The following is an 18,864-nucleotide window of genomic DNA, read 5'->3' on the forward strand; positions in this document are numbered from 1 at the left end:
GGTGGGCCTCCCGTGCCTGGGGCCACCAGTGGAGGTGGAGGGACGGTGGAGGACAGTCGGCAGGCTGGCCACCTTTGTGCAGGCCCTTGTCTTTGGGCCACCGTCCTCCTTAAAGCCATCCCTGATGTGGAGGCTTATGAGGACTGTTCCCTGGCGGGGAAACGATCTGGAACCGGGGCATTTCTTTTCTTTTCTTTTTTCTTTTCTTTTCTTTTCTTTTCTTTTCTTTTTTTTTAAGTTTATTTATTTTTGAGAGAGAGAAAAAGTAAGGGGCTGAGGAGGGGCAGAGAGAGGGCAAGAGAGAATCCCAAGCGGGCTGCATGCTGTCAGTGTGGAGCCCGACATGGGGCTCAAACCCACAAACCGTGAGATCATGACCTGAGCCGAAGTCGGGCGCTCAACTGACTGAACCCCCCCCCCCCCGCCAGGTGCCCTTTGAACCAGGGACATTTCACTCAGAGGTGCTGTTGCGGCTGACAGCAGTGTTGGCTGTTGGGGTTGGTGGTGCCTCTCACACAGGTCCCTTACCTGTACGGGAAGGCTCTATACAGGTACAGGTGCCCTGGCTTTGCTGAGAGCCCCCGTCCCGTTAGATACCATAGTTTTAGGTTTTACTGACTGTGCTACTGTTTCAGCAGCTAATGAAAATGATTGAAGAGGCACACAGATGGGAGCCTGTGGCCAGGGATCCTCATACGGAATCCCTCCAGGCTGCTCTGGGACAGACGCAGGCCAGTGCCTGTCTGCTTTGGAGCCTTTCCACTGACTGCTCTTATAGCAGCAGCAAGATACCAGTGAAGGGGTGGGATTCACGGCCTCTTAGAGCCTTTATGCTGGAAGGGCCCTTAACTGTCCTCTGTGTTCACCTCGCCTGCCAGCCTGTCCACGGTCCTTTGATGGACAGATGCTCACCCCCCACCACACAGCCCTCAGCCTCCGATGGCACCGACCAGAGCAGCCTTTCCTCTCCTGAGCCCAAGGGCTGCCTCTTTTAGCCCCTGTTCCAAAGTATTAATTGCAGGGCAATTCAGCTGACTTTTAGAATGACAGCCTTCAGATTAGAAGGGACATTAGAGGCCTCTCCATTGCCCACCGGTGCACAGACCTCTCCAGAATATGATCGCAGAGAGCATTTTCCCTCTGCTTTGAATTCCTCCCATTCTGGGGAGCTCGCCACTGTCCGCTGGCTTCCATGGCTGCCTGGCTGCCTGGGGCGTACTGGTCAGGGTCCCACCTGTGTGTGAAGTTCAAAGTGGTATTGGATGCTGTGGCTCTGAACTTGAGCCCTGAGTACTGGGGGCAAGATGTATCCTAGGAGCCCAGGGACAAGGGGCGGGGAGCCATTTGGTTGCTGAGAAGTTTGGCTAAGGGGGTGGCTCGCTTTGAAAGCCTTGCAGCTCCATTCAGATCCAAACAAGCCTCTAGAGGAAGGGGCTTCGAGGCCCATGGGGCAGCTGGGCTTTGGGCTTTCCCAGGACTTTTAGACAAATTCCAGAAAGTTAGCTAAGCCCCAACTTCCCTTTTTCTAAGAAACACAGCAAGTGTTTATATGTTACGTTTTTTGGAACGTTCTTTTAAGGACATCAGTAGCCCAGATGGGAAAGAGAACAATTAATTGTTAGAACTAGGAAGGGCCTCCTTTCCGCTCTCACTGCAACTTTGTTTTATAAACCCAAACCCAGCCTACTGCCCTGCTTTACTCTCACAGGGTGTCCTGATGTTTGCAATCATGTTGAGATACACTGTTATACATGAGACTGCTGAAGTGTATGTAGAGGTCAGTGTGGGACTCAAGCCAGACTGCCTTGTTTAGAATCCTGGAGTTGGTTCTCAGTATGTGGCTGTGTGGCCTTGGGCAAATTTCTTAACCTCTCTGGTCCTTGGTCTCTTCTAGAATGCTAGAACTTACTTCCTAGAACTTACTGAAAAGTTTAAATGAGTTAAGTCACACAAAAAATTTGAGGTTGTACATCAAGAGTGTGTAGGGGCACCCGGCTGACTCGGTCAGTAGAGCACGTGACTGTTGATCTCGGGATCGTGAGTTCAAGCCCCACATTGGACGTGGAGCCTACTTAAAAAAAAAAAAAAAAAAAGAGTATGTAAAGGTTTTGGAAGTATTTGGTACATGGTAAGCATTCACTATATATTGGCTTATTATTATGGCCATTACTATTATTTAATCACTTGATTTTATTTAGCATCCTGATGTGGCATTTTATTGATCAGGGATAATAAGTAAGGAACAGAGACTCCGAGAGGTCAGCTGATTTGCCCAGGGTCACTAGGCTAATAGGTGACATGGCAGGGATTGTAAGTCCCAGCTCCATACTCAGTGCTCCCCCCACTGCCCAGAGCTGGCCCAGGAGCTTCCCGCTTGGGACATGCGCTGATGTCCTTCTGGGCCAGCCCGCTTTCTCCGAGCACAGCTGGGAATGCAGCACGGTCCCTTTCTCCACAGATGCCCAGAAGTGTGAGCTGATCTGCCAGTCGGAGGACACAGGGGATGTGGTCTTCATGAACCAGGTGGTCCACGACGGGACCCGCTGCAGCTACCGGGACCCATACAGCGTCTGTGCCCGCGGCGAATGTGTGGTGGGTTCCCTGCTCCGGGCCACCCACCTTCTGCCTGCCTGGGGAGACCGGAGGGCTATACTGCCCGCTTCTCCTGGGCCCTAGGGAGACAGGCATCTCCTCGCCTTCCCCACCCATGACACCCTTGGTCCTCAACATAACCCTGGGATCCTAGAAGGGGGTTATTGCCCAGCCCATTCAAGGGAAGAGGAATGGCCAGGTTTAAGACCTGCCCGTGTCACTTGGCGAGTTTGTGGCAGTGACGTGTCCAGGAATGCCTCTGGGTTCAGGGTCAACTCGTGGGGACTGGGGAGGGAACCAGGGGCTGCTGGCCTGGGGTGGGGGGTGGGGGTGGGGAGCACGGGAGCCTTATCCTCTGACCCCACCTCTGGCGTCAGCCCGTTGGCTGTGACAAGGAGGTGGGGTCCATGAAGGCAGATGACAAGTGCGGTGTCTGTGGCGGCGACAACTCTCACTGCAGGACTGTGAAGGGGACACTGGGCAAGGCCTCCAAGAAGGCAGGTGAGAGGCTGGGGCTGGGAGATGACCAGGAGTGGCTGGGGTTCTGGCCCAGCAGGGGCCCTTGAGCCCGAGTCCCTTGGGCAAGCCGTCCATCCTCTGCTGGGCCACGGTTCAGGGCGGGGGAGGGAAGAAGGCACCCAGAGCCTGCCTCCAGACCTTCCCGGGCTGCCCCAGGCCACTGAGTCAGAAGCTGCAGCTGGCCGCAGTCTCTTCCAGTGAGCACTGCCTGCATTCGGGCCCAGGACTTCAGAAGCATTTTTCTGCTGGCCAGTGCGCTGTGATAGGAACTCAGCCATCTCTTTGGCCCTGGGGCTATTGTGGGAGTGAGAGCTCAGACACGTCTGAGGATGTGGCCCAGATTGGACTGGAATTTTTTTTTCCCTCTCTCCCCTCTCTCTCCATTTTTTGGTCAACTTGTGGTGCCTCCTTCTAACTCCTGGTACCTTGAGTTCCTTGACTTCCCTCCCTACCTTCCATCGGACCACACTTGGCTGTTGAAAAGGGCCAGATATTAGTCCTTTACACTCTAGGAAGAATTAGATCCATTTCCCCTTTGGGACTGTCATAGCTTTGCCTCATCTCTCCTTGTGGGGAGAAAGTTGGTGGCTTCGAGAGGGGTTTGTTTCCAGGCATGGGATTGGGAGGGCCATGGGGCCCAGGGCAGCCATGATGGTGGCTCAAGGTATGAGAAGAAAGGGGGGGGAACATCAGAAGAGAAAAGTAGGCTCAAGAAAGTGGAAAATTGTAGCAACAAAGTGTCTGCATACTCTCCCCCCCCCACCCCCCGCCACAGCCCTTAGAGTTTTTAGGGCATTTTAAGCCATAGCATCTCATTTGAACCTCTCGGCACCTTGTGGGCAAGGGTCCCCCCTTCCTGTTGTACAGATGAGGAAACAGGTTCTTGGGCACGTGCAGGGGCAGGGGGTGACAGGGTGTGCTGGGCAGTGGGGCCACCAGCTCAAGATGCTCACGGTTTTTCCGGATCCTGCTCTGTGGCAGGAGCTCTCAAACTGGTCCAGATCCCGGCGGGTGCCAGGCACATCCAGATCGAGGAGCTGGAGAAGGTTCCCCACCACATTGGTGAGTATGGGGAGCTGGGAGGGCAGAAGAGAGCAGTCTAATGCAGGGAACCCTTAGAAACATTTTTTTAAAACTTAGGTTGAGTAGACAACCCGTTCCATGCTTCGAATGTCAGAAGGTGTGAATGGGGATCCAGTGAAGATTGCCCCTCCCACCTCTGCCCTCCAGGATCAGTTTCCTTCCCCAGGGGCAGCCACGGTCCATCTGTTGTACACAGAAGAAAACCGTTTTCATAGAGTGTATCCGTCAACTTTTGCTTGTCTAACATCCCATCCCCAAACTTTGCGGTTTCTAACGAGTGTTTGTGTTAGCTCATGGTTCTGTGGGCCATGAGTTTGGGCTGGGCCCAGCTGGAGCTACTTCTACTCCGGTGGCTGGACTCACTCCTGCGAATGCAGCATCTGGTGGGGCTGTAGGTGTTGTTGGTACTGGCTATCAGCGGGGGTGACGGGGGTGACAGGGCCGCGTCCCTGGCAGGCTAGCCTGGGATTATTTGTGTGGTCTGTCACATGGTCCTCAGCGGGGGCAAGAGCAGGCAAGCCCCAGCGTGCAAACACTTTCCAGGTCTCTACGTGTGTCATGCTTTGTAGCGTCCCGTCGGCCCAAGCAGGTGTCATGGCCAAGCCCAGACTCAAGCTGTAGAAACAGACGATCTCTTGGTGGGAAGTGCGGTAGAGTCCCAGTGCAAAGAGGCCTGCACGTAGGAAGAGGAGGAATTTGCAGCCAGTCTGACACACAGACCCTTAAATCCTTCTTATATGATGACACATAAACACAGTCACTAAGGCACTACTTATGAGAGTTATACAACTCTAAAGCCAAGAGAGATGAAAAATTCTGGCCCCAAAAGAAATCGACAGCATTCAAATTGAGAACATTAACGTAAGGGGAGAGATTTTTGTGCTTACTTGTTTGCTTTGTTCTGTTTGTGCTGAAGCCAAGTTGGTGGTTAAGAAATGAACATGTCCAGGGCGGGCAAATCCGTGGACACAAGAGAGTAGCTTAGTGGTGGTCAGGGGCCGGTGGGAGGGGGATGGGGGCATCTGCAAATGGGCGTGATGAAGTGTCTTGGATTCGGGCAGTGGTCCGGGAGTCAGTGAGTTGCACACTTTCAAAGGCTGAGTGCGTGCTACGTGAATTACATCTCAATTGAAAACACGTAAGCATGGTTTGGAGCAGGGTCCCGGGGGCAGGCAGACAGAAGGATGCTTCCCTGACACTGGGGAGTGGCTGCATCCTCCCGCACTTGTCTGTTCAGACCCCTTACAGAGGGCATGGGTGCCATGGTGTCGCCGGGCCTTACTTAGCATGTCCCAGAGGCCCCTCGAGTCGACTGTGCTCGCCAGGCCGCACCGCGTGTCACCACCTCTTCATGAACGTGAATGCAAAACGTAACATCTCTGGGCAGGCTCACGTATTCCAAAAATGCCGATATTCGTATTTTTAGATTACCATCACAATGACAGAAAACGTGTGAAAGCCTCCCGGGGAACTCGCGCCCCCTGCAGAATACGCCCTAACCTGCTCCGGAAGGCACCTGAGAGGGTGTAGTGCAAATAGACACAGGGGGAAACTGAGGTCCACAGTGGATTGTGGGCCCTCTGTGTACCCTGATTCCCCCACGCGGTGAGCCAGTCTGCGCCAGGCTCTCCTGTCTCCCAGCCCCGGGCCCTTGCCCACAGCCCCACTCTGCATGGGTATGAGTCAGGAGGGCTTGGCTTGGCCAGCTCCCTGCCCACTTGCCTGTCTGGCTCTGGGGGATTGTGCCAGAACAGGGGCCAGGGGAAGGGAGGGGAGGGGGCAAGGAGAGAAGGGCCGCTGACTCCAGAAGAGGGAGGAGCTTGCAGACGCTCCTCCTGCTACACCCCTACGGATGATTCAGATGATTCCATAATGCTAGCAGCCCCTGGGGCCTCCCCAGCCAGCCCTCCCACTCCTCCCCGCCCCCACCCCTGTCTGCGGACGTCTAGCTCCTCTGTCTGCTGGCAGCGAGGAGTGCTCCATGGAGGCTGCAGCCGGGCTTCCATGGGGGTCGGGGCAGAGGCTTCTAGAACCCAGGGCAGGTTCAGTGTGGGCACGCTCGCCTGTGAGCTCCCTGGAGGGTTAGAACTCCCAGGAGCTGGGCGGGGAGGGAAGTGGGATGGAAACCTGACATTGGCACGCACTGTGTGATTGCACAGTTGTGAGGTATGCGGCAAGCCCGCCGTGGAAATGTGCAAGCTGCATGTATTGAGAGTGAGCGTGTGTATGTGCACGTGCCTGACAGGGTATGTGCGTGCTCTCTGGAGACATCCAGGACAGGTGGCCGTCTTGGCAGTGAAAGCCAAGGCCCCGTCCAAGCTCGTTAGACTCTCCTGGAATTTGGGGGCTTTGATTCTTTGAAAGGAAGTCAAGGGAAGAGAACCATGCTGTTAATATCTACCATGTGCCAGGCCTCGAGCTGGCACTTGTCATCCATTACCTTACGTAGGCCTCGGGACAGTCCACGGACACTTCTCTCTAGCCGTGAAAGTTCTAGATGGCATCTCCTTCCAACAGAAGGCTGTCTCATCTACATTGAAAATCTGTTGTTTGTAGTGACGTTCGTGAATTATCTTAGCTGGATCTTCTGGAAAACTTGCTGCAGTTTCGACATCAGCACTTGCTGCTTCCTTCACCTTGTGCTTTTATGGCTTCTTTTCTCCAACCTCTGCTGTCTTCGAACTTTTGTCTGCAGCTTCCTCGCTCTCCTCCTCTTCCTCTCTCAGCCTCCATAGAGCTGAAGAGAGTTAGGGCCTTGCTCCACGTTAGGCTTTGGCTTAAGGGAATGTTGTGGCTGGTTTGATCTTTTTTTTTTTTTTTTAATATTTTTTCAATGTTTATTTTTTAGAGAAAGAGAGAGCGCGAATGGGGGAGGGGCAGAGAGAGAGAGGGAGACATACAATCCGAAGCAGGCTCCAGGCTCTGAGCTGTCAGCACAGAGCCTGACACGGGGCTCGAACCCACAAACTGCGAGATCATGACCTGAGCCGAAGTTGGCTGTTTAACCGACTGAGTGCCGCCCCAGGCCCCCCTGGAGTAGCACTTTCAATTTCCTTCAAGAACTTTTCCTTTGCCTTCCCAACTTGGCTGACCGTTCGGCACAAGAGGCCTGGCTTTTCGCCCATCTTGGCTTTTGACATGCCTTCTGCGCTAAGCTTAATCATTTCTAGCTTTAGATTTAAAGTGAGAAACATGTGACTCTTCCTTTCCCTTGGACGCTTAAAGGCCATTGTAGGGTCATTAACTGACTTGATTTCAATAGTGTTGTGTCTGCGGGAACAGAGAGGCCCGAGGAGAGGGACAGAGATGGTCGATTGGGGAGCAATCCAAACACACACATGTATCCGTTACGTTTACTGTCTTTTATTTTTTTTTATTTTTTAAAAATGTTTTTATTTATTTTTGAGACAGAGAGAGACAGAGCATGAGCGGGGAAGGGGCAGAGAGAGAGGGAGATACAGAATCCGAAGCAGGCTCCAGGCTCCGAGCTGTCGGCGCAGAGCCCGACGCGGGCCTCGAACTCACAGACTGTGAGATCACGACCTGAGCTGAAGTCGGACGCTTAACCGACTGAGCCACCCAGGCGCCCCAAGTGTGCTGTCTTAAATAAGTGGGGTTCATGGTGTCCCCGAACATTTGCAATAGTGACATCAAAGATCACTGGTCACAGGGCACCGTGACAAATTTAATAATCGTGAAAAAGTTGGAAATACTGTGAGAATTTCCAAATTGTGACCCAGAGACCCAAAGTGAACAAATGCTGTCAGAAAAAAGGCACCAAGAGACTCGCTCGGCGCAGGGCTGCTGGGGGACGGTGGCTGCTGAGAGGGTAGCAGACAGAGCCATGGGGAGATTTGAGGCCGGGCCCGGCTCTGGCTCCAGGTCTGGCGATTCTGGGGGCAGAGAGGGATCAGGCATCGAGAGATGAGGGGCATCTGTTCTCTCGCTCAGCAGGGAGGCCGGTCCTCCAGGCGGCTGGGCCACCAGCACCCTGTGTGTCCAGGAGACACCTTTGCCCCTCGCGGGTCTCTAGGTCCCCATCTGGGGCAATAATAGCACCAACCTTGGGATGTGTGTGAGGATTCTGCTGAGGCGGGCGCCAGAGTGACCAGTGCATGGTGAGTGCTCTGAATCGTTGGCTCTTATGGTCTCGTCATTACCCTGGATGGTTTTTGTCGGCACCAGGTGGGGACACCCCAGGGCTCCAGAGCCTTTGCTCCCCCGCCTGGGCTGAGGGGCTCGGGTCCGAGGCGGCAGCCCTTCACCAGCCTGCTCCAGGGCGGCCAAGGCTGTGACGCAGGGGCCTCTGCCAGGCCTTCTGCACCTGCACACCTCCCACCCAGCTGCCACCCGACACCTTTCGATAACAAGTTACGGGTTACTCACTCAGCGGAACTTTAAGGGGTGGACATTTACAGGTGTTTCTAAGACTCAACTCTGTGCCAGGCCCCAAGGACACCAAGACAGAGGAGATACACTGACAGGCTGTGGGGGAGACAGGCACCAGTGCTAACACTCGGGCCCTGTTCTGATGGCAGTCATAGTGCCTCCCATTTATTGAATGCCAGCTGCATGCCCCGCACTCTGCCTAGCTCTTTACACCTATGGACTCCTTTAATTGTCCCAAGGACCCCATGATGGATAGGTGGGACTGCGGTTATCCTCATGCGGCCGCAGCCCTATGAGCTACGGATGATTAGCATTCCCATTTTACAGATGGCGAAACTGAGGCAGCACAGGGCGGCTAAGTAACTTCCCCAGATCAATCTGGTGCCAGGGCCTGTGTTTTTAGCCTCGTGCTCTGCTGTAGAAGGGAGGGCAAGTCCCCGAGGACTGGGCAATCAAAGAAGGCTTCCTGGGGGCGCCTGGGTGGCTTAGTTGATTAAGCATCTGACTCTTGGTTTCGACTCAGGTCGTGATCTCTCGTGGGTTCGAGCCCCGCCTCGGGCTCTGTGCTGACAGCATGGAGCCTGCTTGGGATTCTCTGTCTCCCTTTCTCTCTGCCCCTACCCCGCTTTCTCCCTTTCTCTCTTAAAAATAAAAAAATACATACATAAAAGGAAAACTTACTTTTTTTTTTTTTTTTTTAAAGAAAAGAAGCCTTCCTGGAGGAGGGGAACGTTGTGCTGGGCCTTCCATATGAGTGAAGATTAGTCAGACAGGAAGAAGGGAAGACGGTGGGAGGAATGGGTGCGCCAGGGTCTAGAGGCAGGGGTGCTGCGTGCAGCCGGTGCATTGACTCATCTGACTGAGGAAGGTTCTGGTGGAAAGGGATGACAGGTCATAGGGAGCCCCAGGGGATCCACTAGGAAGGTCTCGAAGCCCCAGAGGAGGTCTGGCTAGTGTTCCTGTGGAGGGGAATAGAAATCTGTGTGACCCTCTCCCCATGGCCAGCGGTGAAGAACCAGGTCACAGGCAGCTTCATCCTCAACCCCAAGGGCAAGGAAGCAATGAGCCGGACCTTTACTGCAATGGGCCTGGAGTGGGAGTATGTGGTGGAGGACGCCAAGGAAAGCCTCAAGACCAGTGGGCCCCTGCCCGAAGCCATCGCCGTCCTGGTGAGCCCCCACCCTGTACGGTGGCCCCTGCCCACCCCCTTGCTGCCCCAGCCCAGCCTCCCCAGTCTTCACTGTTGAGCCAGCGCAGCCCCGGCGGAAGCAGTGTTGCAGTGTCTTTAGCAGCCTGGCCAAGGCCAAGGCCTAGATGCCCTCTGTGCACAAAGGCTGGCAGGACGCACGTGAGGAGGGAGAAAGAAACGGTTGTCTTGCTATGAGAGGGAGTCTGTTCTCCGTCACGCAGCGTCAGAAACAGGGCCTGGGAATGAGAGGAGGCACCTGCGTTGGTTCCCCCTGTTGCCCTGGCGTCATCCAGTGTCCGCTTGCATTATGGCATTGCCCGCGAGTGACCGGGGGGTGCCAGCTCACGCTGCCAGCCTCCGGAGAGGGGGGTGCGGTCACTGTCCTTGCTGGGGTCCACCTCTTCCCACACCCCCTCTTCCTAGGCCATAGACCGGGGCTTATGGAGCAGGGATTATTAATGCAGGAGCTCAGACCAGGAGGGGCTTTGTCTGTGGTGCTCCCGACACTGGCTGATTCATGCCAGGGAGAGCTTGGACAGGCTTCTTTCCTGGTGCGACCGTCACTAGTCGGGGAGGTCCTAGAGGGCAGGGTCTGAGGCCTATTGGTGTCAGTGTATTATTTCACTCTGCATGTATTTTCTATTCACCTTATACGTACTGGCCACCCATACACCTATGCCAATGGTTGAGGTTACCAAGACCCATTCAATGGGCAAAGAATAATCTCTTCACCTAATGGTGCTGGGACAACTCGATAGCCACATGTAAAAGGATGAAGTTGAACCCCTACCTCACTCCGTATACAACAAGCTCAAACCAGATCAAATATCCAAGTAAGAGAGCTAAAACCATAGAACTCTTAGAGAAAATAGAGGGGGGAATCTCCTGACCTTGCATCTTATGATACCAGAAGCATGAGCAACAAAAGAAAAATAGGTAAACTGGTCTTCATGGAAATTGAGGACCTTCGTACATTGGAAAGACGTCGTGAAGACAGTGAGAAGACAAGCTGAGCAGAATGGGAGAAGGTATTTGCAACCATATACCTGATCAGAGGCTTACAGACCATCTTATATCTGATCAGAGTCCTATAGACCTGGCCATAGGTCCAGACCAGATGCCCTGGTAAGCAAGACAGACCAGCAGACACGGTCCCTGTCCTCGTGAGGACTTATGTCTGGGAGGAAAATGATCCCAGGTGAGCACGCAGGCTGTTCCTGCTGCTTAGCCTGAGTTTGCTGCGTGGCTGCTGGTCTGAATGGTCTCCCAGGCCGTGCTCGGTGCTGACCCCACATCCTTTCCTTTGACCCCCTCCTCCCTGTCCCCCCCATGCTGGCCCTGTTTCTCTGCTCTCCAGTCCTGTGCCACCTGCTCTGTCTCCCCTCAGGTGCTCCCCCCAGCTGAGGGTGGCCCCCGCAGCAGCCTGGCCTACAAGTACATCATCCATGAGGACTTGCTGCCCCTTATTGGGAGCAACAACGTGCTCCTGGAGGAGACGGACACCTACGAGTGGGCGCTCAAGAGCTGGGCCCCCTGCACCAAGGCCTGCGGAGGAGGTACGGGCCTGCCCAGCCATCTGGCTGCCTCGTGGGGCAGCCCAGGGCTTTGCAGGGGAAGAGTAGGAGTGGCTGGGGGCCAACACTGTCTCCACCTGATGTGTCCCTAGCTCGTGCCTCCGTTTCCCCTTAAAGATCTCTCAGGTGTGGCACCTGCCTGGCCAGAGCCTTGGGGATGGGGCTGGGAGGGGGGAGCAGCACCGGGGCAAGGCCTGCACCCTGTAAGGGCTCCCCCGCTATACAGGGAGGCAGCCGTGCAGAGCCAGGCGCCTCCCCCACCCCAGCCCCTGCACCGCTGGCACGACATCAGGGACACATGAGATGGGCTGGTCAAGGAAGGCTTCTTCAGAAGGAGACTTGGGCAAGAGGGGTGCAAAGGCACGGGAGAGGTAGGATTGGCCCTCTGGGCCCTCCAGAGCGTGCCGTCCCTGAGACCCAGCGGAGCGGCGGGGGCCTGGCGGGACCTGGCCCAAGTCAGCCTGTCCTCCCCCCAGGGATCCAGTTCACCAAATACGGCTGCCGGCGCCGGCGAGACCACCACATGGTCCAGCGGCACCTGTGTGACCACAGGAAGAGGCCCAAGCCCATCCGCCGGCGCTGCAACCAGCACCCGTGTGCCCAGCCTGCGTGAGTGTCCGGGGGACGGCCAGGAGCCTGACCCCTTCCCATGGGCGTCACTGACTCTCTCGTAGCCCTGGGCCCGGGAGGAGGGGCTGCTTCCTCTGGCCCTGAGTGTCCAGGGTCACGTCCCCTGCACCCGGGACTCCCTGAGCAGAGCAGCCCACACACCGGACTCCGTCCGTGGCCAGTGCTGCCCTCCTGGCCGGTCTAGCCGCATCTGCCCCCGTCTGTCCCTTGTGGGGTTTGCGGATTACCTTCCGCTCCCAGAAGAAGGACAGTGCTTCCTTTGTTCTGCCCCTTCAGCATTCTTTTACAGATGGGGAAACAGAGGCCCACTTTGGGGACACAGCTTTCCCTCGATGATCCGAGGGGACGTTGAGGTGAAGTTGATCTCAGTGCTTCTAGACGCCGGGGCATAGGCCAGGATGCTGTCCGGCGGCCCCCATCCATAGTCTAGCCCCTGAGTGGGTTCCCTGACCTGAGGAGACAGGCTCATTTGGGCACAGGATCGTGTTCTTGGGCTTATTTGGAGGGGGCTTTGTGGAGGAGAAGAGCTATGACTTTTCGGGAAGTCGAGGTGTGGCCTTGAGCCCGTCACAGAGATGGCCCCAGCGCCTCCCCGGCCCCAGGCAGAGCGCCCAGTCCACTTTCCTGCCTCCCCAGGAACCTTCTGGAGTCCGAGCCGTCTAACTCGGCCTGGCTGATTCACGGCAGCTCTGCTCCCTGAGGCTGGGGGGACCTCAGGGCCAGGACAGGAGCTGGGGATCAGTGCAGAGTCCACCGTGGCCTCTCCGTGCCTGGCCCAGGCGGGATCCCCTGCCCCTCAGTCCTCCACGCTCCCCGTGGCATGGGGATGCCGGCCACTGTCCCCGCCAACGTCTGTGGCCACAGAGCACGCGGCGCTGACTCGGCTGTGGTCCTGGGCACGTCACCGCCCACCCCCCCACCCCCCGCCCCCAGCTTCTCATCCGTAAAATGCCAAAAGAAGTTTGGGGCCTTTTTTCTCTTTTAAAGGAAGGGGTTGGCCAAAAGAGCCCTCATTCGCTACAAGATGTCTCAGGAACCTGAGAGGGGAGTGGGTTGTGGCCGCCCCTCCCGCCACCCCACCAGAGCCATTTTCGTCTTTGTCTAATTCATCCAGGGGTGTCTGCTTACGGTGCTCTTGGAAGCTGCTCCGTGGCCAAAAGACGGTGGGAGACCACCAGCTTAGCTGATCGGCACCAAAACTCTGCAGGTGCTGACGGCGATAGTAACAGTGCCTGTCTTTATTACATGCCTACTGCATGCATGCACTCTGCCAAGTGCTTTTAAGTATACACGTCCTTTAACTGTCCCAAGAGCCCCAGGGGCGGGGGTTCAACTCTACCAGCCATCAGTCTCGTGCTGTATCTCAGCACCTAGGACAGTACTGCCCACACTCCAATATTTACGAAGTGCTGAAAAGAATTCTGATGTTCATAACTTGCCTGCGGACATGCAGGGTGCCAGATGTAAAGGTACATCATACCCGTGCATTTTTCAGATGAGGAAGCAGAGGAGATCATAGGCGACCCCCCTTATGGCAGCTGCAGAGCCCGTGGACGGTTGTCTTGGCTCCCAGCATTCTGAAGCTCAGACCCACTTGCCGGCTCCTGCCCGCAGCGATTCAGGGGGTGGGAGAGACCCTGGGAGGAAGCGTCCCCCCACTATGGGGGACGCTTTTGCTTTGTCTGTCTCTAGGTGGGTGATGGAAGAGTGGGGTGCCTGCAGCCGGAGCTGTGGGAAGCTGGGAGTGCAGACCCGGGGGGTTCAGTGCCTGCTGCCCCTCTCCAACGGGACCCACAAGGCCATGCCGGCCAAGGCCTGCCCTGGGGATCGGCCCGAGGCCCGGCGGCCCTGCCTCCGCGTGCCCTGTCCAGCCCAGTGGCGCACGGGAGCCTGGTCCCAGGTGAGTTGTTCTCAGAGGGTGGGAGGGGCTGAGCCAGTGGCCACCTTCTCTGGGGAGTCCGGGAAAAGGTGGGTCTGGGTAGGGAGCTGGATGTGGTGCTCCCTGCTGGCAGAGAGTCTCCACCTGAATTTCCCTCCCCACCTCTGATCTGATCTGATCTGAATTTTCTCAAAACTGAGTCCAAGAGCTCCTATGTGTGCTGGGCCATGGACCTGGGCTAGGCCTTTATATTCATTCACTATGTGCTCTGACCTAGAACTGGGTCAGAACTAGGAGGCATGGGTTAAGACCCCCGTGATACAGGTGAGCAAACTGAAGCACTTTCTTGCATTCAAGAAATATTTACCAAATGCCAACTACGTGCCAGGCACGCTGTGCTAGGAATGCCTGGAATCCGTCACCGACTTGTCCTCATGTAACTTACGGTCCAATGAGAGAGACCTAAACCAGTAACAGAAGCATTTACAGATGGCGGTTGGAGCTGTGTGGAAGTAAATGGGGGTAATGTATCTGGGAGGACCTCCCTGAGGAGGTGACGTTTGTGCTGAGACTTGAAGGCTGAGCCACAGGAAGACCCTTGCCGTGTTCCAGAAACCAAAGGAGAGTGGGACTGGAGCCGAATGGAAGGGACAGGATGACAGAGAGGCAGGCAGGGATCAGTCCTGCAGAGCTTTGTGAAAAGTTAGAACGTATTCCAAGTGGGGCTTCTAGGTGGCTCAGTCAGTTAAGCGTCTGAGTCTTGATTTCGGCTCAGGTCATGATCTCACGGTGAGTTTGAGCCCTGCATCGCTCTGTGCTGACGGCAGGGAGCCTGCTCAGGATTCTGTCTCTCTCTCTCTCTGCCCCTCCTCTGCTTGTGCTCTCTCGAAATAAATAAAGACGAACTTGAAAAAGAATGTATTCTACGAGCAGTGAGAAGCTGTTGAAGGGTTTTAATGCAGATGTCCCAAGCCCTGATTCCAGGTTTAAAGGTCACCTAGCAGCTCTGTGGAAAGTTCACTGCTGGGAGGCCAGGGTAGGAAAGAGGAGATACTAAGAAGGCTGTGGAATAGCCAGTCCAAGTGCTCCTGCCTAGGCCCTCGAAGTGGCCACAGGGAAATTTTTGTCTTGAGTTTTCTCTAAAAAATTCATTTGAAGGGTGCCTGGGTGGCTCAGTCGGTTAAGCGTCCGACTTTGGCTCAGGTCATGATCTCAAGGTTTGTGGGTTCGAGCCCCGCGTCGGGCTCTGGGCTGACAGCTCGGAGCCTGGAACCTGCTTTGGATTCTGTGTCTCCCTCTCTCTCTCTGCCCCTCCTCTGCTCACACTCTGTCTCTCTCTCTCTCTCTCTCTCTCTCTCAAAAATAAACATTAAAAAAATTAAAAAAAAATTTTTTTTAATGTTTATTTTTGAGACAGAGGGACACAGAGTGCGAGTGGAGGAGGGGCAGAGAGAGAGGGAGACACAGAATCTGAGACAGGTTCCAGGTTCCGAGCTGTCAGCACAGAGCCCGATGCGGGGCTCGAACCCACAAACCGTGAGATCATGACCTGGGCCGAAGTCGGACGCTTAACCGACTGAGCCACCCAGGCGCCCCTAAAAATTTTTTTAATAAAAAATTCATTTGCTGTGACACTTGAAGGCATTATGCTAAGTGAAATCAGCCAGACACAAAATGATAAATGCTGTATGATTCCACTTACCAAGAGTGGTCAGGTTTATAGAGACAGAAAGAAGGGTGGTGGGGAGTCCGTGTTTAATGGGGACAGGGTTTCAGCTTAGGAAGAAGGAGAAAGTTCTGGACGTGGAGGTGGTGATGGTTGTACAACATTGTGAATGTACTTAATGTCACTGAACCATGCACTTAAAAATGGTTAAAACAGTGTTATGATATATATATATTTTACCATAATTTTTAAAACCTCTGGTCACAAAGATAAGTACAACAATGCTTAATTGTAATAGCAGAATATCAACAAATACCCTAAATGTCCATCTCTAGGAGAGTGGACCAAAAAAATCATGGTCTGGGTGCCTGGGTGGCTCAGTTGGTTAAGTGTCTGAGTTTGGCTCAGGTCATGATCTCACGGTTCATGAGTTTGAGCCCCGCATGGGGCTCTGTGCTGACAGCTCAGAGCCTGGAGCTGCTTTGGATTCTGTGTCTCCTTCTCTTTCTGCCCCTCCCCTACTCTCTCTGTCTCTGTCTCTCTCTCTCTCAAAAATAAGTAAATATTTTAAAAATGTCAAAAAAATCATGGTCTGGTCATACAATAAAAGCTTGAAGTATACTTACCAATGTGGATAAACCTCAGAGGAATAGGTAAGAAAAAGCACTGAAATATGAAGGCAGATCACTTCCAATGAGATACCATGCACATAAAGTTTAAAGAGGCACAACACAGTATTTGAAAATCTGCCAGAATGCTGATATATTCAGGCTGCTGGCGGTATGTGAACAGGCTTTCGTGACCAGGCTTCCTCATACTTTTCTGGATGCTTAGAATATTGCATAAGGAAGAGTATTTTTAAATACCCCAAATCCCCGCACAATGTAGGCAGATTTTGTTTTCTTCTCCTCAACACACAGCTTTATTTGTTTGAATATAAAACAGAAGACTGCTGGCCCACAGAGGGCCCTTAGGTAACACTGGCAGTGAGGTGACAGGTGGTGGAAGACTGTTGCCCCTGTGAGACCGACAGAGCGTTCAGGAGCTGTTGGCATTATCCATCCTTGGGGGAGGAGCCATCCAGTCCCACGGTTTGTGTGGCCCTTAACGCTCGTGTCTCCCTCGGGCCCAGCAGGAGAAGTACACTTCTGTGGCCTCTTCCCCGTCCTGTGGCCTGGTCACACGGTACAGCCTTGCTTTTGGGGAGCCCCCGCCACCAGCCTCCGTCTCGCAGAGGAGGTGAGGCCTGGGGGTGACGTGTGCAGCAGGCCCTGCCAACTGTTTGCCTCTGGCTCCTTTGTGCCCACACCTTTCCCTTTTGGGGAAGAAGATGTTTTTGTTTTTTTTTTTATGTTTTACTTTTTTTTTTTTTTGAGAGACAGAGTGTGAATGGGAGGGGGGCACAGAGAGACAGAGAGAGAGAGAGAGAGAGAGAGAGAGAGAGAGAGAATCTGAAGCAGAATCCAGGCTCTGAGCTGTCAGCACAGAGCCCACGTGGGGCTCGAACCCACGAACCTTGAGATCGTGACCTGAGCCGAAGTCAGATGCTTAACCTACTGAGCCACCCAGGCACCCCCGGAGACACTTTTTTTAAAAGTTTACTTTACTTATTTATTTTGAGAGAGAGAGAGAGAGTGCATGAGCTGGGGAGGGGCAGAGAGAAAGGGAGAGAGAGAGAAAATCCTAAGCAGCAGTTTCCATGCTGTCAGCGGAGTGCCCGACACGGGGCTCAAACCCATGAACCGTGAGATCATGTGTGACCTGAGCCAAAATCAAGCATCAGACGCTTAACTGACTGAGCCACCCAGGTGCCCCAGAAGACACTTGTGAACATGCCTCTGCCAGCTGAGTTTTGGTATGAGGCACAGAGTCACTGAATGTCAGAGCTAAAGGGGTTCATAGCGACCCTGTCACCCAGGTCTCTCAGTTTAGCAAATGTCACAATCCGGGTCCTTACATCCCATTATTAAAAAAAATTTTTTTTTAATGTTTATTTATTTTTGAGAGCGAGAGAGAGACAGAGTGTGAGGGGGGAGGGGCAGAGAGAGAGGGAGACACAGAATCCGAAGCAGGCTCCGGGCTCCGAGCTGTCAGCACAGAGCCCACGCGGGGCTTGAACTCACTGACCGTGAGATCATGACCTGAACTGAAGACGGACGACCAACCGACTGAGCCACGCAGGCGCCCCCCCTTACATCCCATTATTAAGATATCATCAAGTGAGTGGACCTACTTCAGGTCACTCAGGCTGGTGGAGTTTGCCACCAATAGGGGACACACAATAGGGGAGTTTGCCAGAATGATCCACAAAATATTTAAGGACCCAGGCACAGGCCAGATATGGTAGACACAGGCAAAAGTGCTGGAATGGGGTTCTGGAGGTCCCCTCCTGAACCAGGGTTAACCATGTAGGTGACAGGGAGGTTCGGCCATTCGCCTGGCACAGGAATACGGACAGCTGGTGTTCTGTCCTCCTGAGGCTGGTTGGAGCGGTCCTTGCATATCCCTCTGGTCAGTAGAAACCCGGGGCCCTCCTCTGTACCTTTCCGTCCTGGGCATTGGCTAGACTCTGGAGCTCACTGCTCCCTTCCTCTTGTCTCTCCACCTACCCCTCCCCGGCCACTGTGGCTTGACCGGGCCCCGGCCTTCCCGCGACAGTGCTCCGCCACCTGCGGGGAGGGCATCCAGCAGCGGCAGGTCGTGTGCCGGACCAACGCCAACAGTCTTGGGCAGTGTGACGGGGAGAAGCCGGACACGGTCCAGGTCTGCAGCCTTCCCCCCTGTGGAGGTGAGCTGGATAGGATGGGGGAGGGGGGCAGGCCCAGCTCCTCCGGCCTAGACCTGAAGCCCAGCCCAGCTTGCATCCTTGCCCCCTAGAAATCCCCAGTGCTGGAACTGCTTGTCCCCACTCACAGGCAATCTCCAGAACTCTACAGCGAGAGCTGACATTCGGGAACTTGTGACCCCAGAAGGACAGTGGGTGCCACAGTCTGGGCCCCTACATCCCATTAACAAGATATTATCAAGTAAGTGTGTATCTATCTGGACCCAACCGCCACCCCAAACCTTCCAGTGGTCGCCATGTCACAAGCACAGGCCATGCAGTGGAACGGCCCCAGTTTCCAGGCTGTCCATGTGACCTCAGCCTCCTGGAGCCTCAGCTGTGAGCTGGGGGTGCTACCCATACGGGTCCACAGTCCCTTACCTGCAATTCCAAAATGTTGAAAGCTTCAAGTGGTGCCCTGAATTCAGTGCAGACTCATTTCGCAGCAGAGTCTGGCCTGACCCAACAAGAGATCAATTATTCTTTTGCTACAGAAACATTGCTGTAGTTATAAGGGGA

At 54.5% G+C, this 18,864-nt stretch overlaps 1 protein-coding gene across 1 annotated transcript in view; it reads left to right on the forward strand.

The window, feature by feature from the left end:
• The window catches only part of ADAMTS14 (ADAM metallopeptidase with thrombospondin type 1 motif 14), an 81,978-nt gene that overhangs the window by 58,451 nt on the left and 4,663 nt on the right, over nucleotides 1–18,864 (forward strand). Inside the window, exons 13-21 of the mRNA XM_049646190.1 lie at nucleotides 2,459–2,592; nucleotides 2,970–3,093; nucleotides 4,093–4,173; nucleotides 9,589–9,752; nucleotides 11,160–11,328; nucleotides 11,823–11,955; nucleotides 13,669–13,876; nucleotides 18,180–18,309; nucleotides 18,437–18,547. Of these exons, the coding sequence (XP_049502147.1) occupies nucleotides 2,459–2,592; nucleotides 2,970–3,093; nucleotides 4,093–4,173; nucleotides 9,589–9,752; nucleotides 11,160–11,328; nucleotides 11,823–11,955; nucleotides 13,669–13,876; nucleotides 18,180–18,309; nucleotides 18,437–18,547 (1,254 nt within the window). The remainder of the gene's footprint in view (nucleotides 1–2,458; nucleotides 2,593–2,969; nucleotides 3,094–4,092; nucleotides 4,174–9,588; nucleotides 9,753–11,159; nucleotides 11,329–11,822; nucleotides 11,956–13,668; nucleotides 13,877–18,179; nucleotides 18,310–18,436; nucleotides 18,548–18,864) is intronic.

The sequence above is a fragment of the Panthera uncia genome, chromosome D2, assembly GCF_023721935.1.
Source record: "Panthera uncia isolate 11264 chromosome D2, Puncia_PCG_1.0, whole genome shotgun sequence".
Lineage (NCBI taxonomy): Eukaryota > Metazoa > Chordata > Mammalia > Carnivora > Felidae > Panthera > Panthera uncia.